The following is a 24,298-nucleotide window of genomic DNA, read 5'->3' as shown; positions in this document are numbered from 1 at the left end:
ATTGATCACTTCTGCATTTACACAGGTCCTAAATCCCTGCTAATCCTGTTTGGTATTCTGACTTCAATCACTTTATACTGCCAGGTCGCCAGATCCCAATTGAGTGGTTCTTTTTTTTGATATAAATGTGGTTCCATGTGAAAACAAGTGCGGGTCTCAGGTCTGATGGTCAGTGGAGGTGCTGAAACGTCAGGCAAGCATGTGACTGGAGGCTCTGTTTGTTGGGCACAGATGAATAAAAACTGTTTCCTGAAAACTATTTGAACCTCCAGAGTGGCAAAATGCAATGTAAAAAAATGCAAATGTAGCTGTAAAATGGTGTTCCGAGTTCAGAAAATCACATACATCACAGCGATGGGCACAATTCACAATTTACTTGCAAATGTGAAAAGCGATTTGAATGATGCAGCAATATTTTAAAGGAGCATAACAGACTCTGTAGTTGAACTGACTATGTGGAACTTTGTTGGTTCACTAGAGTGGCAAAAAAAGGGCTAGATTCAAATCCACACATGCCACCAACCAAAATTTCCATCAGCCACCCGTGGAATGACATGTATGTTTTGTTAGCCTCTTATGGCTTTCAAGACCCCTCCATCTTGTTAAGGACTCATTGAGCCTCTTGCCTGTGTCTCTCACTTGTGTTTCCTGGACCGAAGCTTCTTCTGATGACCTTGTCCTTCTCATAAAGAAGAACAGGGAAGCAAGGGTGAGACCGCTTTATTTAAGTTTTGAATGTGCAACTTTTTCCGAGCCGTCCCAAACCTCATTATAATGTGAGCATAGAGGAGCGAGGGAGCCTCCAGCTACTGCATAAACCTCTCAGGGAGCTGCTGACATTTCTGGGTTTTGCGCACAACACAGATTAAATCCACAGAATAACAGGACTCAGAAGTGATCTGGACTGGAGATGGCATTCAGTGTGCCCTTAATCACGGCTGACACAGACCTCAGCGGTGACCGCATACGCTTCTTAGAGTATTTATTGAAAGGGCTTCTCGGCGTATTACGATTTGTCCAGTTCTAAACCTCATGAAGAAATAGTGCAGCTGTTTTTGTGAGTCTTCCTTCGAACCTGCAAACAGGGTGACACATGCATCTGCCTAGTGAATGGGAATTAGGCGCACACAAAAGCACATCAAAAGCAATGACTGATGGGGTTTGTTACACTGGAGATGAGTGAAAGACACTCAGCCAGTCATTTCACATGTGAATTGCTTTCATCATCAGTGCACACAGGCCATAATAATCACTGTATTCTTTCGGCATCATGAGCACGAGTCTTCTCGCTTCTGTGATTTATAAAACACAAGCTGCCACGAAGAAGGACAAATTTTAAATGATGCTCCGTAGATTAGCTATTGTCTGTCATTGTTGTCATTCCTAGAGAGATTCTCACAAAAAATACAGGTGTTTCCTTCCGGCAAGTTTCAGAATTCATACTTGATTTTACTTTTATTTGTTCATAATTTTGTCTATAAACCCTTGATGACCCTCGTGTTCTAAGGTGTGTTTTCATGTTTTCATGGCTTCCATCAACCAAAACGGACCAGATGTGGAGTCCAAACCAACTCATTAAATTTAGGGTCAACAAATATTCTCTACCAAATGCAAACTGTGCATTAAGGATACATCCGCGTGAGAACAGATTGCCAATCTAGGCGTGATTAAAAATTAAAGATGGACAGCTGGCCCAGTAAAACGGAGTGAGTTATGTCCAAAGACTGTGAAGCCATGTTGGCCAGTGACATGCTTCATAATTACCTTCTAACGCCAGTGTGCAGAGCCAACGCAGCTTGAGAGATTGGGTCAGTCAACAAGTCAGTTATGACTATATATATATATATATATATATATATATATATATATATATATATATATATATATATATATATATATATATATATATATACCTAGAGAGTGAAATGACATTAAATCAAGTTGCAGCAATATTTCATTTAACCCATAGTTAAAAAGATTAATACGTTTTCTGTTTACAAATATATTATTTCAATCATTAATCCAATGCTGATCATATTTTTATTTCTTCTACAGGATGACAACTTATAAAAAGCCATAATGCGGAGTGCTACAAATAACTACAAGATTATTTTTAGATTATTTCTGCAGTGGAACATCTGAAGGTTTTATGCTTCGAGGACGTCAGAGGGGAGTTCATCCCACTGTGGTTTTCATGTTAAAAATATTGACTGTAATCCAGTACCTTCACCAATCAGAATTATTATCCTATTATTTTCAATGGGGCAGCGCAGTAGCACAATGGGTAGACCTGCTGACTCTCAACAAGAAGGTTCAGGGTTAGAGTCCAGTTCAGTTCTCTTGCCCAGTGACCGCTGGGATTGACACCTCACTCAACCCTGAAAGTGGTAGTCAACCGACGATGTATCTATGTATGTTTTCTTTGGAACTGACTTAATAAAACAGAGGACAAAATCACAAAATTAAATCATTGTGTCATGTGACTACAATGACAACTGTAGATTTAGCAATTTACTATTTCGAAGGTTCTGTGGCCCCCGTGTGTGTCTGGTCTCAGATCATACTTAGCACTAGGGATACTCCAAACACAAACTATCCAGATAAAATTCATGTAGGGGCAATAATATTTGGTGAAAATGAAAATCACAATGTGGGGGCGAAAGAGCAGCTTGACAGCAACGTGTTCTGTCCCAGTGCTTTCTGCTAGTCAAATTCTCTGTGAGCAAGTGAGAGAATGTGCTCATCGAAATACTGACTTTTACTTTGCAAAAACTAAAGAAAAATATCAATTAAAAGAAAAATAGCATTTTCATTCATATCTATTATGTGAATCTTGTGAAGATTCGTTTTTACACGTGTAGACTAAAAATATGGCAGAGAAGCGATGCATAATTTAGACTTCATCTGAGGGTTTATCACTCGCTTTTAAGGCTCATTCATCAATTCGCTTCTCAGGAGTAAACTAAAACTTTTATGTCCCTTGCAATGGCAGTATGTGAAAGTAATGCACCATATATATATTCTAAAAATGCAGCAGGGCCAAAATAAATTTTGAGGTGACCAGCCTATCGTGTTTGGGACTCACAGAACCCAGATGTTAATATTGGTTTTAACCTCACATTGGTGTAAGGGGTGTGATCCAGCTTAGTTTGCAATGACTTGTGATTTTGTTTTACAAAATTCAAGCACAGGTGGAGCAAAACGTCTCTTTTATGGATGCAATTATTCTCGGTATAATGTCTGTTGTGAGGCATCAGCAAAGAAGTTCAGTAGCCTTTCCATGACTGAGCAAGACATTTACGCCAAATTATGTGCTTCCAATGTTGGACAGGAAAAATATAAATCTGTTTTTGGATCATTCTCAGACCAATTAAACTAATTATTTGCACTCTGAGCTACTTTTATGGTGGGAACAACCACACAGCCTCAAAAGGTAACGCCGTCACATTCTCTGTGTTCCATTCAGGGCGGCAATGAAAGCAGATGGTGTCCAGTTTCTGGCCTGCCACGGGTGCCCAGGTCTGGCTCAATAACAAGGGCCGATTATTGGACGCACAGATAGGAAAACGCAGTCAAACAACTGGGTCTCTGGGGAACAAAGGGTCTGGACAAAAGTGGCAAATATAGATGCAAAGCAAGCGATTTAGCTCAGGGGTTCACATGTTCCACTTTCAGTTCTAATAAACCCAAACGGCGTCACACACCAACATGCCTCTTTAATCCCTCATTGAAAGATCCTGGAGAGGCTCAGGTGTTTCACTTGGTTAGCCCAGCTTTTTCTCGGTCCTCAGGCTTTGGAGGCTGCAGCTACACTGGAATTGGATGTGTTGTGAAGACACATGACCCACAGCAGGCCTTGTGCTGCTGCTCTCAGCCTGCAGCTCGAAGAGACCGCTGTAAATAGCCGGGCTGAGTAATGTATGTATGGACGCAAGACTCTGAGCGAACTGCCACTGGACATGATTAACTGCCAACACTGTCAGCTTCTCCCTCATTAAAATTGATTTTGAAAACAATAAGATTTGTTCTGCCACCAAGAGGTGATAACCGGCATTACACAGTAATAAAACCTCATAACGGGGTTTTGTGGGCATCAGCTTAAAAGGAGCGCTTGTGACGGTTATCCACATTCAAACAATGGCTGAGAATAATATCCCAAATATTTATCCTTAAAAAAATTGCCACAGGAAGCCAAGCCAGAAAAAAAAAGTGGCCACCTGGATCCTGGATGTGGGGTTGCTGCAGTTGGTCAGGTCTAGGTTCAGCAACATTATGTGCTCAAAGAATGAGGTCAGCTGACTACCTGAATATACTGAATGACCAGGTTATTCCATCAATGGATTTTTCGTCGCAGAAGCTTATCGAAACAATGACCCTTTTTGGTGGCGAGTTTTTTAGGCCAGGCAGTGTACATGCAAAACAGTAGGTAACCTACTGAATGAAAAGACCAAACTCCTTCATACTGATGCACTCTTCTATTGCTCTCAGACACCATTTGTCACATCTCACCCAACCGCCATTCACCATTTTTTGGGCGGAGTTCAGGGACACCTGGTTGTGCTTTCGGCACCAGCCCTTTTTCCTGCATGACAAAGTGCCCCTTCTGGAGACTATCAGAAGTAGTTGTTGAAGTAGTATTAAATACTTGCAGAAAAAAAAAAGTTACTCCCTCCTTGCCGAGAGGACAGGATTGTTTGTTTAGAAACCCACACAATGGCCTTTTTATTGTTTTTAGTTTGACCCACCTTTAGCCTATCAGTGGGTCATCATTAGCACACCTCTAGCCCACTGCTGCTATTTTTGTCTATGTGTTTGTGTTAGAATCATACCCCGACCAGCAAGCATGAGCGGCAATGGAGGAGGTAGTGTTGTGAGGAACGGACACTTCAGTGACAAGCTCATTACAGATACTTCAAAGGTTGGCACGTGACAAACGAGCCTGACAAGGATTTCTTCATCTGAAAGCTGAAAGATTATGACCAGTTGGGAAGGTGCATTGACCGAGAGATTTCTGTTTACATTCTAATGAAGCGCTAGTTTGCTCAACTCTCTTCACAAGCAGATAAAACTTTCCCTCCTTTACTAAAGTAAAAGCTGAACATATTTTATATCTCCTTTGAGCTGCTGAGAGACACGGAATACCTAATGTTGTTTTCCAAAAATAAAAAAAGGGGTCTGTTGTGGATGAAAACATTTACTTCTGTGGTTGCCAATGGGCAAAAGCATTATGAGGCGATTGAAAAAAAAATCTATTTCTGTCACCAGCAAAATGTGTGCGCTTGACACAATTTTGAAAAATAGATGAAACCCTTGAGCCAAACCTCATTTGGTCGAGAACTAAACCCACGTCAGTGCTGTGATAAGATTGTGCACTCGTAGGTAGAAGAGCAACCCAGAAGTATAAAAAGAGCTTGTTTCATTTATTTATCAAATATAAAATATTTATGGGATTGAATATGGCAGCGGAGAAGGAAGCAGAACAAACTGTGGGTGGAAGAATCTGAAAGTTGCTTTGTGGGGAGTGAGAAAGTATCTTTTTGCTTTGCATAGATTTTCACTTTATCTCCAAATGATGGCTCATCTGTGGTCAAATGACCCCACGTCTGATGGAAGGGCGTGACAGGTCACTTGCATTAAGGTGTGCTGTCTGCATGTGCGGGATTATCTTCAAGCCTGCTGATGGTCCAGTCGAGCCAGTTAGACTGGTGCGACACATTTCCTGCCTCACCCCATGTTTACTGTGAGAGACATTTTTTACTCAGTGAAACTAAAGTGTAAGGAAAACAAAAGAGTGTGTCACTTGATAATTACCTGAGAGCTGCAGCAGCCATGACACGGCGTAAATTTTGGAGTGGAGGATTAGTTCCCTCTGAAAGAGAGGAGTTAATTACGCCACCATGATGCACCTAGAGGCCCGTTCGATCCTCACTTGATCCCCTTCCAATTGCTGCGCGAGGATTATACTATTTGACTGGCACCTTGTTCACATTAGAGAGCTCAAACACATTCTGAATTCAGTCAAATGATCAGAAGGGGGAGAGGCAATGCAGAGACAGACCACATTCAATGACTCCGCCACACTCTCCAGGCAAGGATGCATTTTAAATAAAACATGAAAGCCGGGGAAGGAGGCACTCTCTTCCTCATACTGCAATTCATGACAAGCCATGATATTCTGAGAGACAGCGACCAGACGCAGAGCTTTCTCCTGAGACCCTCCCACTCACTGAGTATGTATGGAACACCCATCAAACCTGGCCTCCGTCTCCTGTGCAGGTCAGACTGACCATCGAACCTGATAGACACGCGCCTCCTCTCATTCTTGTTATATCAAATAAGCTTGATCGATCAAGTTCACATCAGTGCAGATCTAAACTGAAATACCACCCAGAGTTCCGTGTCACTGCCAAGAGTGGGCTGAGAGGAAGTGCTTGTATCAACACTGATATGAACATGTAAATAAGTCATGGCAAATCTCTCCCACTTTCCATCGCTCTCCCTCTCCCTGAAAGCCGCTTGTACATTTTTAGAATTCCCAGAGTTCTGCTGACGTGGAGAAAGAGATGAAAGATTCATGGTATTTTAAAAAATTCAAAGGGATGTCCTGAACTCACTACAGAGTAAATAGGAGTAAACGATTTAGTCAGAACAATGGAACAAGGACTGATAATTAACTGTTGAAATCGTAGCCAGCAATTTATCTCCAGGGGATTTTTTTTTTCAGTGTTGCAAGAGAAGTGAGATTTCTTCAGTCATTTCCTGAACATCATTTCAGGACACGAGTGAACGCACCAGCAGAGGGAGACCACGTCACACAATAGACTTGCTCAGCCACTATCATTCTGCTGAATAAAAAGAATTTAATAATACAGCAGTGTCATATAGTAAGAGGTTACATCGTTTTTACAAAAAAAAAAAAAAAAAAAAAGCAAGGTATCGCATGAGAATATTCAGCCGAAGATTGAAAGATAGAATCTTCGATTATTGCGATAAAAATTAATTGGAATGAACATCGTTAATAACCAATCATTGTGATGAAACTATTCATATTTTCACTTTTAAATTATCTTTATTTATTGTCAAATGAAGGCCTTTTACCTTCTCTTACACGTTACTGTTTGAATGAAAGTAACAAATAGCTAGACATATAAAGTTCATTTTTCTTTTCAAAATTATTGTGTTCAAAAGAATAATTTTGTTGACATATCCTGGACGAAAATGTATTGGCACATGAGAAAGAACTTTCCACGGAGGAATTGACATTAATGTGAAAAAAAAGAATATGAAGAAAAGTGAAGGAAAAAAATTTGTTATTTTTAGATTCGAAGACAAGCAGTTTGGGACCCTGGAGGAGATGAAGAGACTACATCTCCCCCCTTGCTCGGTGTCTTCTCGGAGTCCCGCTTCACCTCCAGGAGTAAGTTCATCAAATGCCCAAAGTTAACGGCCATTATACCTTCATATTCTCTGCATATTCTCGTTTTCTTTTGTTGAAATGTTGTATCAATAACGTTCGTGTGCGTTTAAAAACCCCAGCCGCTGAAATCTGATCCAGTTCCTGCTAAATGGGCGTGTTGGCGGCCGTGTTCGCTCCTCAAAACTCAGTTTTCTTCGGGACTCGCGCTCGTCTTCCAAACATCTTGGCACAGGTATCGCGCACGCACGCACGCGCCGCGGGTTCCCGCTGCGTCATCATGGCGGCCACGGAGAAGGAGTCACGCATTTCCTGAGCGAAGTTAGCCGGGTTCTCAACAGAAACGCGTGTAAGTCGTTGACAACAGCTGTGAGTTTGGCGTTTCTTGGATACCTAGGTGTGTGTGAGTACCTTCGTGTGTGGCTGGAAAAGACGTGTGTGACGTTTCACCTGCGCCGATTCACCTGTTGCGCCGTGTGACGTAATGTTTACCGCAAACTTTGTCCTGGGATGGGACCACGGTCTTCGTTCCTTCTTTATGGCTTAACGTGTGTGTATTTATTTGTGTGTGTCTCCAGTGTGGGAGATGAACACGGAGGAAAATGGAGGGCTTGTCTCTAATGGCTCTGCTGGAGTGTCCACTGTGTATGAAGCAGCTGGACGTGTCCGCCAAAGTCCTGCCGTGCCAGCACACCTTCTGCCTGTCCTGTCTACAGAAACACCAGGCGGCTCACTCCCTGCTGCTGTGTCCCGAGTGCGACGCTCCTGTCCCGGCCCGGACCGTGGAGGAGCTCCCTGAGAACGTCCTGTTAGTGCGGCTCCTTGAAGGGATGCGGGTTCCAGCAGGGTCCGGCAGGAACACCCACACTGCCCGCTATAGTGCCCCCTCTGGGGGTCAGCCTGAAAGTCAACAACTGCCAGTGCACAGTGAGGTCAGTGCTGTCATCTTCTGTCTATAGCAGTGACTTCATATCACGCCACCTCTCCCACACTATAAACTTTTTATCACCAGTTTAATGTCAATCATTCATTGCGTTCTTTATTGCTTACCTCAAGGTATTTAAACTTTCTTGGGATTCCTCTAGGATTTTCTGTCATTTTTTAATCCTTTTCCTTCACTATTTCAAAAATATTAAGTGGTTAACATCTAAATTAAAAATTAAATCTTTGTTTTTATGGTGTTGTGGTGGTATTATATCAAATGTATTTAATACTAAACCTGTTTTTTCCACTTTTTTGTTAATTTCCCCATGCTATTTTGTAAGAACTATTTTTTTCTTTTAAAAACAAACATCTGTTTAACAGCTGAATAACGTCACAGCACTTGAAATTTACTAACATTTTTTTTTCTCACTTTATTTGTATAGTTTTTGGTCACTTAGCCCAACTATTTGTCATTCCTTTGTCTATTTAAAATAGTTTTTGTCCATCGAAAATGAGAAAAATTCTGAAGAATTATTGTGTAATACTGTAAGGCTTGTTAAAAAACAAAACTGCAGATTGGTGTGTTCCGTATCTGCGGTGGCCAATGTCTAAAGGCTTGTCATTAATGAATTCTCTACACTTGTTTTAAATTACATTTGTTTTATTTATTTAACTATCTTATGAACAGTCAATTATGATAAAATTTTGTTTTTTTAATATTAAAATAAACATAAAAAACTGACTTCATTCTTGCAAATGAAATAATACATAGTCTTTTTGTGGAAATACACCATAACAGCTTTATTTATAAAACACTTGACAACACAGACAACAAATGAGTGTTATACAGTGGAATAATCAATGTTGTCCATACTTCCAAAACATACGGTATATATATATGCCTTCTGTGAAGTAGCTTTCATTAATTCCTCCACATTTTTCTCAAATATACATTTATTACTCACCAGTGGGCGTTTTTTTTTTCCTGATGAATATGAGCAACAGCCGAGGATTATGTGACGCATCAGAACAGGATTGTCAAAATCGGTCCTTGGGATAGTCTCGACTTACGCAATGTCTTCCGTGTCCCAAATAAGGCAATTTATTCAGTTTTATACATATATAAGTAAATACATTTTATTAAAAATATTTCTTAAATAAAATTAATTTAAATATTACCAATTAACAGCTTGTCAAACACTGCAACTGCATTTGACAGCCGTGATATGCATTGGTTGTTGTCTTTGACGTTTTATTTTAGTTGGCAACTAATACCAAACAGTCTCATAAAAAAAAACCAGAGCGACAACTTGTATCCTGATTTGAGGTCGGACAGAGTTGACAGGGTTGATGCTGTACAAACTTTAATTTATAAGGTGTCACATAACTATTATTCAACCTTTGTCATTTAATCTACTTGTATTTGCTTGCAACTTCACAGGAAATGAACCGTCAACCTTTTACCTATGTGCTTTGGCATTTAACATCCTACATTTGTTATTTCTACTCCACATTTCTGTTTTTACAGTACCTTTGTGTAGTAATCCTTTGCAGACCAGTGTCCTGTTTAGTGAATAACAAGATAAGCACAGGTTTTGTACCATTCTCAGTCATCATGCATCAACATCTGACTTTTTTCTTTGTCGTCATATAGAGTGAATTAATTGAAAAAGATTGAAAGTTCATGCACTCTAGTTCGGAGTATGCTGTTGTATGCTGCATTCTGATTAAATTCAATTATAGTGTTCTGTTTTCTAAACAAACACTGTTGTGTAATAATGTGACAATATTGCTGTTTCTTGAGATAAGGTGAGTTACATTAAACTTAAATAACTTAAATTGTTTATTTAGGACCTTTAAAGTCATATATTGCTCTCACTGCTATGTTGAATTTCATTATTGAAGTTATTTTTCTTACAAAAAAGACATTTTAGCACAATGCACAAAGATGGAGATGGATACATACTGTATAGAATTGTTGAAGTATGCACACATATACACTTCAGTTGTGTTTTGTGGGGACATTCCATTGAATTTCATGCTTTCCCCAGCCTCTCATGCTAAACCAAACCAGCCAAAACAAATGACCAATGAACATACTAACCCTAACCGTGGTTATGAAAGGTTTTATCGATTTAATGGTTTGTTGATCCATTCCTCTTTCAGAAACATCAGAATTTCCTCCCACTCGAAGATAAAAATTGTGTTTTGCAGGGTCTAGTCTTCATTTAATTGACAGGTCTAAAAGCTGTCCAGCAGCTTTGTTCCAGACTCATCTTCCATGCTGTCAGTGCCTCTCTATGTATGATGCATGTATGAGTGTGCATTGGGTGAGACGCTCTTAAACTAGTGCGCTGAGCCTGTTTTTTTTTTTTTTTTTTTAATTCCTGCCGTGGCCTGGGCTAACACCCATCAACGTCTTTTCAGTTAATCCACGTTAATTCGACAACAAATCTCTGACTGGAGTCTGTCTTTGAGAGACCCAACAACAGGACCAAAAGCACATATCTCTGATCCGTTCTCTGGATCATTTGTGACATCAGGTGGTACGCGTGGTTGAACTTGGGTATCGTTGACCCTAATCTGCTTGGGATGGAGAGCTAGACAGCAGAGAGAAGCAGGACAGACCACATCTTGGAATATGGCTATGGTGTTAAGGGGCTGATGGCAAATAATGGAGACGTTTGAAATACAGTTTGTATTCTGAAAAAAAACAACACTTCCAGAGGTAGATTTTATTCCTAACTTGCCCACGCCTTTTGTCACAAGAGTTACATTTACCTCCTCTGATTTAAACGGAACCTCTGACCATTTGTCTCACAAAGTTGGAAGGCTCTTAGGTAGACATTTCCAGGCCTGTAAAAGCTTTTGAAAGAAAACGTGAAGTGTCACAAGATATTTTCTAGATCCTCGAAGCTGATTTCGTTTGAGTTATATCGCTTCATGAAAGTTGATAATGACTCAAGGAAAACCCCTGGCAGAGGAGCTGACCTTTTTATATCTTGAAGTGTTGTGATAACCATCCACCGGATTTGAATCAGCAGGGTCGATAATGTAGATAGTCAGCCTGCAACGCTCTCACCCGTCGATGTACTGTCAGTAGTGAATGAGAGAACAGGGCTGCAGATCTTATAACCAAAATGTCTTCATTTTCTGGAATCAACCTTTGAGAAAGGATAAGGGACCTCAGGATGATCCTCATTTAGAACTGCTGCTTGTCCACATCACGTTGATGCATGACTCTTTGCATGCCTCCTATGGTTTTCTTAGCGATGTTAAACTTGGAGGGGCAGGGAAAAGGGCAGACCGAAGGTACACTGGAAAGATGACATTATTCTAAGATGGCCTAAGCATCAACCGAGTTAGTTTTGGGGAAGAGGAAGGTCAGGACCTTTTTGTGAAATTGCTGTGCCTGTGACCTAACAGATGCTGATGGATGGATAGTGCAAACTTTAGACGCTGGGTTATTAACTCTGTTTTGTTCAAAATGGATTACATCAAGTATCTTGATGCAAAACCATAGATGAGGAGAAATCAAGTCATAATTGACTCTTTATTAGGAATACAGCAGGCAACGAGTATGGCTTAACCTGAATAGTTCTAAACTCTCCTGCATAATGGGAAGGATGTCCTGAATTGTCTAAACCAAGTTGTCATATTTCAAGATTGAAAGTTATATAACTCGTTTTACAGGCTGCTCTAATGCACTGCCACTGTAATTTGGGATTTTAGCAAAGCATCTTTATAAATGTAACTAAGGCAATTGTCCAGAACATGGCAAGTACTCTCATCTTCTGCTTCTCAGATCTGGCGCAGAAGTCCTGCAGGAGAGGTTGTTCCCGCTCAAGGTGCCGTTATCACCCAAATGCAAGAGGCAGATGATGACTGGAACCACAGAAAACCTATGACTCAACTGCAGCCCCAACGACTGGCTCTCTGCAAAGCTGTGTGTGATTTCAATCCAGAGCAGATGAACCTGGAGGATGGCAAGTGTTGCCTCAGGTTCCTCAAGGTATGATTACGATACTGCAGATTCAACAAATATATACATTTCTTTTTGCCTCATCAGAAGCAGTTCACCTCCACAAGCAGTTACATGAAAAGTCGACCTGCCTTAGCAGAACCTTTTCCACATATCTGCACATTTAAATGAAACTGACAAGGGTCAGTCATCAGACTCTGCGGTCCTTTGCAGCTGTTGTCACTGTTTTGTTTTGATTCAAGGCTATGAGTGATTTGATTACACGATAGGGCCCCTTTAAACTTGACGTTAACTGAACTATTATTATTTTCTTTCCTCAAATCTGATGGAAGCATTGTGTTTTCCTTGAAACCTAATTCATAAAACTTTCTTGTTTAACTATTCATTGTTATATGATAAATTGAAGCCAACTCTTGTGAAAAACTGCTTTCTACAGTTATCATACTCACGCTGGAGAAAACTTTTTTCTCAACTGATATTTTTCTGACATGCAGTCACGGAGACAGCAGCGCATCAAACCTGAAATTCCACCCTTATACCATTGTGGTCCATCTAGTTTTAATTATGCAAATTAGACACTCAAAAAAGTCTGTGAGAAACTTTGTCTTCCCGTTTGCACATGCCTGAAAAGACACCGCAGGGACTGAATCACTGTTTTTAATGAAAGTCACTGATCTCAGACCTGATTTGAAAGATTTTTTTGTGAAATGGCTTTGACTGCTTTGACTACTTGCGGGTTTCATGACAAAAAAAATATACAGCTTTGCATTCTATTTCAACGCCATTTTCAAAAATCTACATACATATTGTCTCCTCTATGATGGACCACAAAGTTGAGTAAGGACAATGACTGACTTGCTGAAACATATGGTGTCAGCATGGTTGCCCCTCACACATATAAATCTGCGAAGGGCCAGAAAGACACTGAAGCATTAATGAAAGGGGCCTGTTGTGTGCAACACGTCTTTCAAACAAGACCTCAAGATAAGAGACTTTTTCTTTATCTGTATTATTTGTATCTGCTCATTAATTCTCTTAGTCAGTGAGATGAATTTTGATATGGTGTTATATTATTATTATAATTATAATGTATAGATATTACATCTTCAAGCTAAGTTGATATCAACTCATGAGATTTTGAAGCTGAAGCCTTTTTTGAGGTTTTGATCGGGTTTAATCTTAGTTTGGACTGGCTCCACATTTGTCCATCATATATTACAAAGAAGAATCTGAGTAAAAGTGACATAAATTAGTGAGTGGTCACTTCCTGTTCCCTTGATGTTTGGAAGACTTGTGGAACTGAAGACACGGACCTCTCTTAGTGACCCTGAAGGTTTTTCTGAGAGCGTTATATAAGGGTCCTCCATTAAAGCGCACTTCAGCTCTTCTTCTAAATGCAGATGGTCAAATGGTTTTTTTAGAGCGAGGCTGATGGCAGAAAGGACCAGGCCTGGAGACACGAAAAGCAGAGGGGAGGAGTGCACGGCTCAACTAAGTGTTCATCCGGCAGCGGCAGATCACTTTTCTTAAACAAACTGAAGTTTTCCTGTGACTTTTACCCTTTTGTCACACTTCATCGTCTACTGTCTGCGTGTATCTGTGTGTGTGTGTGTGTGCGTGCTTGACAGGGAGATGTCCTCTCACTCATCAGACGGGTGGATGAACACTGGGTGGAAGCCAAACTTGAAGACAAATGTGGACTTTGCCCTCTCCAGTTTTTAGAGGTGAGCTCCGTCTTTCATTCCGTACTTCCACTCATTGCTTGATTGTTTTTAATTCAATATCTAGGGCAAATCATGTGCTGATGTCTCTAATGGGATTGTAGTACAGTATGTCACATTAATATGTCTTTTGTTTTTTTTTTCTAAATCTGAGTAACTTCTGTGGAGAGAAAACATACAGTACATTCCACCCTGAATCCTGAAAAAAATCCATTATTGAATGCCAATGTTCATTGTGATACAAGTTCTACTTATGTAAATATAAGTTAGTCTTTGTTATAACAATGTTATTTATGCATTTGGGTTATTTCCAACTTTTTGACCTTCTGAATCATCATCTTCATCCTGATTTTCAATAATCATGCTGCAGCATGTGAGGCAGAATATTATATTTGCAGAACCGCAGTGTCTGCCGCTGCTCATTAGTGTATGACTGTGTGGTTTAGTCACAGTTCTACATCTCACTTAGTTAGATAACCGTCATTAGTTGTCCCCTGCATTGGTGCTTCCTGACATTAACTTCACCGCTGTCCTTCCATTAATGTTTTTCTGCTTTTTTGTTGATTTCTCTTCATTTGCCAGTCAGTTTTCCCTCCTCCTCCTCCTCGTCCTCTCTCGCCTACACCTCATCCATGTTTTCTCTGAATGCCCCGCCTCCACATAGTTCCAATCTTGTCTACCTCGATACTCTATTCTTTGCTTCTTCTCTTTTATCCTCTTCTCCTCTCGTGTTGAGCAGCCAGGCGTGAAGACACAGTAATGCTTTCTCTGCTTGGGTGGCATAACGGCACATCACTGTGGGGAGTGAAAGCATTTACCCTGCCAATGCTTCTCTGTCAGTGCTGCTCTACATCTCTCATCGCTTCCTGCTCCTTATTCAGCAGCAGGGAAGCCTTCTTGGCCTATTGGCTGCTACTTATCCTCCTGCCTGTCCAACAAGTTGTAGTGGGGAAGGGAGAAGTGATAAGTGGGCGTGTCTTGTCGACTTCTTTGCAGAGCCGCAGTCGTTTGCCGATGCTGGTAACAGGTAGGGATGCTTTTCCGGGTGTCATCTCGCCATGATGGATTATTTGCTGGTCTGTTTGGGTACATTCTGATCATCGTAGATGTTCATTTGCATGCATTTCTCCCTTTTAGCCGAACTTGGTTGCTGCTAAAGTACTGGAGGGAAAGAGTCGGAGGAGTGACTCAGCAGGACTTCAACAATCAAGTGGGAGCCGCAGCAAAGAAACGGCCTCAGGAGTGCCAAAGAGGATCGAACACTCCAGAGTTCCGCAGGTTTCGTCAAAGACCCCCTTTATCAATGATTTTCCCCTCTACCATCAGTGGAAGAAGAATCAAACCAGCAACTTGCTCTACGGTACCAAAGGTGACACGAGCAACGTCAACAACTTCAACAGCTTCAAACGCCGGGATCACACGCACCGACTGTCTTTACCCCCTGCTGGCCGGTCACTCTCTTTTCCCTCCAGAGTGAACTCACAACGAGGCCGACGTCACTCTGACAATCATCGCAGGCACCTGTCACAGGTGAGTTCTTGATCACAAAAAAACATTTAAAACAATGCATTAGTGAAGCAAAAGCTCTGAGGGTTCAGTGATGCATTAGTGAAGTAAAGGATTAAATACATAATAATGCATAATAGATGGACAATATTTAATAATGTAGTCCAAATGTGTGCTTAGTTCAGCTTACATCTGAAGCTTGGCTCAAATATTGTCATTTGCTGTGGGTATTGTGGTTGTTTTATGCTGTTAGTGTGTAGCACTCAGAGTCAAGTTACATTGTCTCGCACTGGACAATCCAAAGTGTTCATTGGAGGCTAAGAGAGTTCTAGCTTGTGGTGATTAATCAGAAGCAGGTGATCGTCCTGAGTTGTGATGGTGTCCAGCACAATGTTTTCATTAAAGCTCCGGTCTAAGTGTACTGGGGAGTAAGATGATGTCTTGCCTCAGGAATGAAAAAGAAAGGTGTTGGCTTTGTATTTGATGTTGTCGAAAATCCATTGTTAAGATCATACAAATACTGAAGCACTACTAGATTTTAAGAACTTGACCACTGTGGTTTTGTTTTGTTTTGTTTTGTTTTCACTGAGGTGATCAGTCTCTTGAACCTTTATTTCATCTTCTAGGACCTAGACTGTTGGGGGGAAGTTAAAATAGTGAAATGTTGATGAATGATCCATGAGCTCTCCCAATCACTCACCTCACCATAAGGCTTTGTCTCTGAATTGATATTTAAATGAAAACAATGGCAAAACTACTGACTTAAATTCACTAATACAATGAATGCATGCTGTCAAAGCTGTGAACTTGAAACGTATGTTTAAGCATCAAAGGCTCTTCAGGATCTTCTTGGGTGCTGTGGCCCTAGAGTTGATCACAATGGGCGTAGTAACAAACAATTTATCAACTTTTTTTAAACAGAGGATGCTGCCCTTCAGTGCTGATCTCCTCCTTCATGCTCTGTGACAGTGATATCTTTCTAGTGTGTAAAGTAAATGAGATGACACTGATTATTTATACATGAGCTTTTATAATCAGGATGGTTTACATTGACCACACGTATACTTGCTGTTGAAATATTCACATTATTGAGTGTCTATTTTAGTCTTTTCAAATTTGCTTTGAATTATTGACTTCATTTAAGTGCAGTCATTCAACCCTGCAACCCTGGTTTATGTTGCTACCTCACCAGTTCACATTACAGGAGAAGTGTTATCATCTCTATATACTCACAAGTGAATTATTAGGTTTTGTTGAGTTAAGAAAAACAAGCACAGTTAAGTATATTGATAAGTTTAAAAAGCGAAATCCGTAAATAAATTACAGAGAAGAACTGTAACTCACAATACACTTCTTTGCTTGATGATTTTAGTATATTTTACATCACATCCAGGAATAATCTTGAAACAGAGGACATGCTTTATTTTGGACCAAAATAATTGTTTGTGGAGTCATTGCATGAACCTCAGAGTATAATAATAAACAATGGCCATTCAATTAATGGGCTAGATTCATCCAGAGGTGATATCACATCCCCAGTGCTCCTCACACTGCATATACACAGTAGCCATGGAAAAAAATATGTACTTTGTTTCTTGTGTAGATCATTTTTACTTTGATAATTTCAGATAAGTTAAAAGTACAAAAAGGAAATATTAAGAGAGACAAACTAATTCTGCCAGCTACAAAAAAAGGCACAAGAAGTGGGAAGGGGAGAGAAAAATGAGAGTTACATTTCGAGTGGGAGGATTGGAGAGTCCCTCAGTGTGTCTGCTTATCTCTCTCATGTTGCTGATGATGAGTCACTGGTGAAATCTGTTACATAACAAACGCCCCCCCCCATCTCCCCAGCCTTCCTCAAACTCCTTCCTCTTCACTAAGCAGGTAACGCTCATTTGTTCGTCTGTGGGCGTGTAATAGAAGACAAGCCGCACACTTGATGCCGAAGAGAGCTCCTTTAAGATGATGCTGAATTCCTCAAAGGGAAAACCAGAAGTCTTGCCATTAATAATGTTGTTCACCGTCAGATCTCACCTCTGGCCCTGCGTTTGCCCAGCAAGACATCTCATGCCGCCAACTGTGGCTCAAATCTACATTAGACTGAATATTTATGTCAGGGGGCTTCAAACTCAATCACGAAGGGGCCCAAATTTCTGACACAGTCCAAGTTGCATGATGGACTTTTGAAGAATCTATAACTGTTACTTTTACTGCACAGAAGATTCAAAACAGAATATGACAGTGCGCTTCACTTATCAATTAAGGCTACTTCATGTGTAAAGCAAAGCCTCTCTGTGGGTCACCTCATACTCTACGAACTCTACCTCATTATACACATGACTTTTACCCCATGAAGTGCAAACATACATAGGTATTATTCTGCGTTACTTGATGACCTATATTTAGTAGTACACAGTATACAACATAAATTGGAGCTGGAATGACTCAATATTGTTGTCCAATGTTTCACACATCAGTAGTTGGACACCTGACTTACTCCTCAAGCAGCTATTTGGTCCAAATGGATGTTGAAATGTCTGACATATGGCAGGCAGAGACCAACAGGCTGAACAAGCTGGTGAAGAAGGCTGGTGTCGTTGTTGGAAGGAAGCAAGACTGTGTGGAGGAGGTGATTGAGAAGAGAACCAGGGACAAAGATGAGAGCGTCATGGCCAACCCCTTCATTCAGACACTTATCACCCCCTGTATCCTGTCTGTGTGCTGCCAATACACTTTTGGGTCAATTGCTAAAAGACTCGGTACAGCTTTCGAGCTTGTCACTGCCTTGCAGCTTTGTTGATGCAACACCTATGAAACACTGCAGCAACTCTGTCTGACAACAATCTAGGTATGTCTTTAACTTAAATATTATACTTTGCTTTGTGTTACGACTGTACTTCTCAACTTCCACACAGAAGGATCAATAGAATCAATAGAAATGAAAGTGTATGCGGGTTTGAATAAAACCAATGAATAACCTTTGGACAGTGGACCTGTAATGACAAGAATAATGGCTCGATGGTATTTCAGTTCTTTTAACTTTTGTGGTAGCTCATGCTCAGCTAGAATGTGAAAAGCGGCCTCTTTCAAAGTAACACAAAGCGTTTTGTGGTCCGTGTCATTTGGACTGGGCATGTCTGACTCATGGTGAGTCTACTAGTTTTGTTTGGTCTGGCATCTCTGGTGATCACATTTTTGTTCCAACGATAATGGGGTCGTTGATATGTTGCTTTTTATGTGATGCTTTAATATGTCACAAAAGGGAAAACATGGTACTTTTCATTTTCAATGCACTGATATGTCATGACCAAGAATTTTGTCTCAGCTTTTTATCTCAACTTTTCCAACCTCCATTGTTCAGCCTGACATTATTGATTACATTATCTTTAAGCCTCATTGTATTTCAAATTGTTGAGTTTCCTGCTTTGATAAGAAGTTGCAGCATTTGGCCATCAGAAGGCACAACTGTTCCAAAAACCAGTTATGAAATATCCTGTCAAAGCAAGAATTCAGAGCCACTTTTAAGAGACTTAACACGTCTTCACTAGCTCTTTGACATATTTTTTCCAACTCATACTCAGTAAATAAATACTTTTTTACTATTATTCTTTGACAACATGGACTCGACAACAATAAAGTAGCTCTGTTTACACGTGACTCTTAAAATCGTGTGAGCACATCTTCTTGATGAGAATTATGTCTTAGCTTTTGTGTGAGGCCATGATGCTAGTCACGTGTGTGTTTCAATGCTGTGTATGGAATAGGACAGATAAAACCGATGGTGTTTCTGATGCATGAATTACAGTGCATATTTAGTGGTGTTAGAGATGTACATGCGTTCTTACATGGAAAACCAGGAACTGAAGTGATTTGTCTCCATCATAGAGCATTCTTTTGTGAACACTACTCAAAGTGAAACAAGGCTATGGGCACCAGTAATTCACATCAATCTGCTCTACCATCAGCGAGGAAGCTGTCTCCGGGACATTCTTTTCTTACTTACTTACTCCTTTTACTTCTGCCTCACAGCTCTGTTTTAGATCAGAAAAGCAGTGCTGGTGTGCCTTAAACATTCTGAGCATTATGTTGGCGCGTCAACGTTGTGCACTATAAGATTCAGGCTATACAGAGGAAAGCTCTTTGCCTCAGGCCAGTATTATAACTTTTAAGCACTAGTCAAGTAGAAGCACTGTTTATAGCTGCATGCATTTGTGGATGTCAGAGCTGTGGAAAAGGAAGTTAATTTTATCGGGCTGATGTGATCACAAAACACTTTAGAAGTAGTAAGATCATTTTTTGGGAGAGTTTTTTTTTTTTCATATACTACTGCGAATGATTTTGTTTTTCTCTAGCAGCAACAATCTGGTCTATTCTGCAGTGTAGTCTGTAATAGTGTATGAGTACTTAAGTATAGCTCAGAGAACTTCACAAGGCATCCCTGAGATCTGTTGAATTTTTCCCGTCACTTCTTTAGGAAGTCCATATTCACCAACTTGCCAATTGGTCTCACTTTGGCTCAGTGTTTTGGCAAATGTACTTTCAATATAAAAAAAACGTGTGGGGTGAATGCATTACAAATACATATAGAACAAAATGATTGACTAGAGCTAAAGCATGACAAGCATGATTCCAGCTTTGACTTCTTTATTATCACATGAATAGTGACATCCTTTGAGCAGAATCAAATCACAAATGCCTAAAAAAACTACAGATATTATTTCATCAAGTCAGTCATGTAGAGGTCTTGATAGTGCCAAGAATGTCCTGGATAAGGTGAGTTGACAAAATTGTTTTCTAATGCATAATGAAACCCTCCTTATTAACCATTCATTTCTGTATACATGTTAGGATTTCTTCTCTCTCTGCTAGTTGTTGGAAGCTATCTACCTTTTTCTCTTAAAATAACTTCATTTTTGCGTTTCACATAACAGAGTGAGAAGAAGATGACTAACTCAACTCCACCCAACATCTCTATGGCTCTGCTCAACCCTCAAATGTCTTCTGCATCTGCTGACGGCAAAAACGCCTCCACGCAGCAGCTCTCAATCAGTGTGTGAGTCATTCCATCAGATCATATAAGAGACAGTAACCACACACACACACATACACATATGAATAGAACGTTATCCTTTCAATAACAGTGTTATTAATAAGATCGTTACATGGTGAACGCCCCTGTGCAATTTCACAGGTGTGCCGTGCTGTACTCCTACAAACCACGACGCCCGGAAGAACTGGAGCTGAGGAAGGGCGAGATGGTGGGGGTGTATGGGATGTTTAAGGAAGGCTGGCTACGTGGGTTGTCCCTGAGAACAGGAAAAGTGGGCATTCTACCCAGCAACTTCATCACTCCCGTCCTCAGGTATAAACAAACTTGTCGAATGAGACTAACTCTCCGTCTGTTTAATATTCAGTATTGATTCCTAAAATTGGGCTAAAATATTGCTATATTTAATGGTATTTTAATGGTCTTCAAGTGTGCGTTGGTGTACCTGAACAGCAGGATATTATTTGGTTCTGATCAATCAGGAGGATTCAGGGGTGAGATGGAAAGATGAAATCCTGACTTCACACCTTAGGTAGGAGGTGCCTGGGGGAAGATTTGAATCTAAGGGAAGCCAATCGACCTCCCTGTAAAATGGATATTCTGTCGCAATCTGACAGCAAGAGCAGGGAGCCAGAAGAGGTGCTGATAGACAGGATGATTATTATGATGTGCAACTAAATCATCCTCATATATCATCTCAGAGATGATATATTCCTTTGCCCTTTTTTAAATTAAGCTAGTCTTCATCCTTCACTGCCAGTGCTGGGCAAGAAGAGTAGAGTAACTTCTGGGGAGCATTAGAGGATGTTGACGAAAATATGAATGCGTTTATGTATTTATTTAGGAATAAATTGTATTACATTTGAATCTGTTTATTTCATCTTACACCGATTGCTGAAGCCTTTACCGTCCACAGTGCATTGCTCGTGGTTCTGTGTGGGTGAACACTTATCTGTCAAAATGTTCCCATGATTACTCAACAGAACGTCAGCCAGACTACTGGAGACCAAGGCAGCTAATATGTCGCCGCAGCACAACATGCCAGCTGGAAAGAAGCCCAACACTGCCAAGAATCCAGCTGTGGTCCTGGCTCTTGACCGAGTGAACAGTGATGGAAACACGCACTCAGCTGGACATGTCCCTTCTGCCCCAAACGGAGCTCAGCAAGCAATGTCGTCTGCTGGCAGCGGAAAACCGTCCTACTATGGGGGTTCACATGGGTGGGACACTGTGAGACGCCTCTTCACCCCACAGAAAGGTAAAGTTGCTTTTTGGTCCTCACTTTATTTTGTCTCCAAGAATTCATTTTGTTGTCTTTAATATTCTGCAGCCTCAAATTTCTATAACCATTCATCCAACATGAATGGCCCGTCCAACTCACAGCACTTTGCACAAGTTCAGGCATCCGGTTACTCTCCAGCACCGCAGAGAAAGAAAAACTTCAGCGTCCTGTCCAACTCGAGCAGACCGCTGGGCTGGATGAACGAGTCAGCAGCGCACCCTGCTGGTGCTACCATGAAAGAACGCGACTTCGGTCCTCATGAAGCTGTGTACCAACGTCAGCGACATCCGTCCGGTGGGCCCCAGTCAATTCTAGTCAGACCAGATGCACACAAAAACAATACAGATAAGGTGATGTATTACTTTTAAACTACTGCTATGAATGCATCGCTGTTTATTTTTTAATGTTTGTCACATTTTAATGTTTTGTCTTGACAATGTATTATAAATTATGTTTATCTCCCGGACTTGTGAGTAGCCCTAAAGTTTTGTGTAGAATTCCCACTCTATGGCCCAAAAGTATTTTATAATTTTGTATAGTTTGTAATAATATTAAAATTCCCACTTGACAAAACTCACTAGTTCAATGATGTTAATGAAAATTTTGTGCTAGGAGTTTCAATATATTATAAATTAATGCCCACAAATATTTTTCTCTCCCTGTTGTAGCCCGCTAAGTCTGTAAGGTTCATGACAGACGAAGAGCCCACTCCACGCCTTCGAACTTCTTCATGGTCTTCAGGAAATCAGGTTCATTACAATAGTCACTCTGGGCTCCCTTCACTAGAAGTGTGGGCTCCATCACTCACCCTTGGGAGGGATGGACCAGGAATTCATTTCAAAGAAGGAAAAGCGCCCATCTTCCGGAGGGGTCAGGAAACAGTCCTCTCAGATCTTAATTCAAACTCTCAAAAGCCGATATCACACCCACTACTGTCTGCTGCGTCAGCACAGTTTAGCCCTGTCAGGTGAGTTAGAGTTTTTTGATTGACTGGAGAGTTTGTGTCTGACATCTGAAACTGTGTTTTGGCTCCTCAGGCACAGAGTGGCCACAACACATCTAGCCCAAACAGACTCTGAACTCAGTCTCGTACAAGGAGAACTGGTGTTGGTGCACAGACCCAGACCCGATGGACGCGTGCTGGTGACTCAGGAGAGCAGTGGGCAGACTGGTCTATTTCACTCTAATATTCTTCAAGCTTTAGAAAGGCTCAGCTAGTATTTTTCAAAACCTCCATCTTGATGTGAACATCATGAGTGTTGAGATTGAAACTTGAAGCTGCCAAGAAACTTTTTTTTTGTGGAGAGGAACTTTCTCCCAGTGCTGGTGTGGGTTTCCTCAGGGTACTCTGGTTTCCTACTAACAATCTTTATATGCTCATGAACAAATTGGAGACTCAAAACTGTCCTCATTTTTTTAAGCAAACATTCCTTTGAAGATATACAGTGTGTCATTGAAATCACGTCACGTCCCACAATCTAAGTCATGTGTACAATGTGTACATGATTTAACATTTTGCACAAAGATTCCCACTGAAGACTGTTCCCTGTTTATAACCTGTTACACATCGAGGTGAGTGCCTTTGTCAAATTCCACAGGGTAAAGAAAGTCAAGTGCATTCTTCTACCTTAGAAATGTAATAAGCTTTACTTAAGAATTTCAGTAGTTTGTTGTCCAATATGATTCAATTAAATGTGATTTGTAATTAGTGAAAACCTGTTGCAACCACTGATTTCTCATTTAGATTTTTTTTTTTTTTTGCATTGGGGTCGATTGAATAATGAACAACAATAGATGAAAAAAAATCCTTATTTTAAGAAGAAGCATTAGCACCATTAGGTTTCAATGTGATTGGCCTATTTTTGAGCTATATTCTAGCATGTACAATTTATAAGTCCTGAGTTTCAAAACATTTGAAATATTTGTGGAATAAATGGGATGGACAACTGCACCGATCATGATTGCAAATGATTTTGGATGTACATTGTTTGGAAAATAAATAAACATCTACTGTATTTTTTTCAATCTACAAATCTGAAAAGCTTTTCTGAAGAATGTGTGCTGCTTTTAGTGAAATGAATGAGAGAACATGTGTTTTGTCACTCTGGCACAGTTCTGCAGGGTTCATCTTCCATCCTTAACTGCCTTGACTTCCAACTGGATTGTATCACGTTCCCCGGCGCTGTGGAGTTGCTGAAAATCTCCATACTTTCAATGGATCTTATTCAATCCCCAGTCAAATAATAAAAGGAAGAGTTAATTTGTGTCCTAATATGTCACAAAGCTACGGTGCATCTCAAACACTTGAAACTCACTCTTCTTCTCGATATAAATAGCCCTATTAATAGATCCTTGTTAATATTCTAGATAAGGTAAATTTAACGAGGGGACAAATACATGTACGTCAAACCAGCTTTGTTTT

At 40.5% G+C, this 24,298-nt stretch overlaps 1 protein-coding gene across 1 annotated transcript; it reads left to right on the top strand.

Moving 5' to 3' along the window:
- Positions 1 to 7,605: 7,605 nt before the first annotated feature.
- On the top strand, positions 7,606 to 24,024 carry sh3rf2 (SH3 domain containing ring finger 2). Its single transcript, XM_053879764.1, has 11 exons — positions 7,606 to 7,763; positions 7,993 to 8,346; positions 12,144 to 12,350; positions 13,949 to 14,044; positions 15,179 to 15,571; positions 20,479 to 20,600; positions 20,739 to 20,909; positions 21,578 to 21,852; positions 21,925 to 22,226; positions 22,545 to 22,843; positions 22,914 to 24,024. The coding sequence occupies exons 2-11, from the start codon at positions 8,017 to 8,019 to the stop codon at positions 23,092 to 23,094; spliced, it is 2,376 nt and encodes a 791-aa protein (XP_053735739.1). The 5' UTR covers positions 7,606 to 7,763; positions 7,993 to 8,016; the 3' UTR covers positions 23,095 to 24,024.
- The last annotated feature ends 274 nt before the right edge of the window (positions 24,025 to 24,298 follow it).

This window comes from Synchiropus splendidus, chromosome 11 (genome assembly GCF_027744825.2).
Source record: "Synchiropus splendidus isolate RoL2022-P1 chromosome 11, RoL_Sspl_1.0, whole genome shotgun sequence".
In the NCBI taxonomy this organism is placed as follows: Eukaryota; Metazoa; Chordata; class Actinopteri; order Syngnathiformes; family Callionymidae; genus Synchiropus; species Synchiropus splendidus.
Note: the sequence above shows the minus strand (reverse complement) of the source record. Positions and strands in the feature narration are given on the sequence as shown.

Excerpts from the sequence above, each read along its gene's own strand:
- sh3rf2 (XM_053879764.1), top strand. The coding sequence starts at position 8,017 with ATGGAGGGCTTGTCTCTAATGGCTCTGCTGGAGTGTCCACTGTGTATG. Across the intron at positions 21,853-21,924 it reads CCTCTTCACCCCACAGAAAG|CCTCAAATTTCTATAACCAT; the intron begins GTAAAGTTGCTT and ends AATATTCTGCAG. Across the intron at positions 22,227-22,544 it reads ACAAAAACAATACAGATAAG|CCCGCTAAGTCTGTAAGGTT; the intron begins GTGATGTATTAC and ends TCCCTGTTGTAG.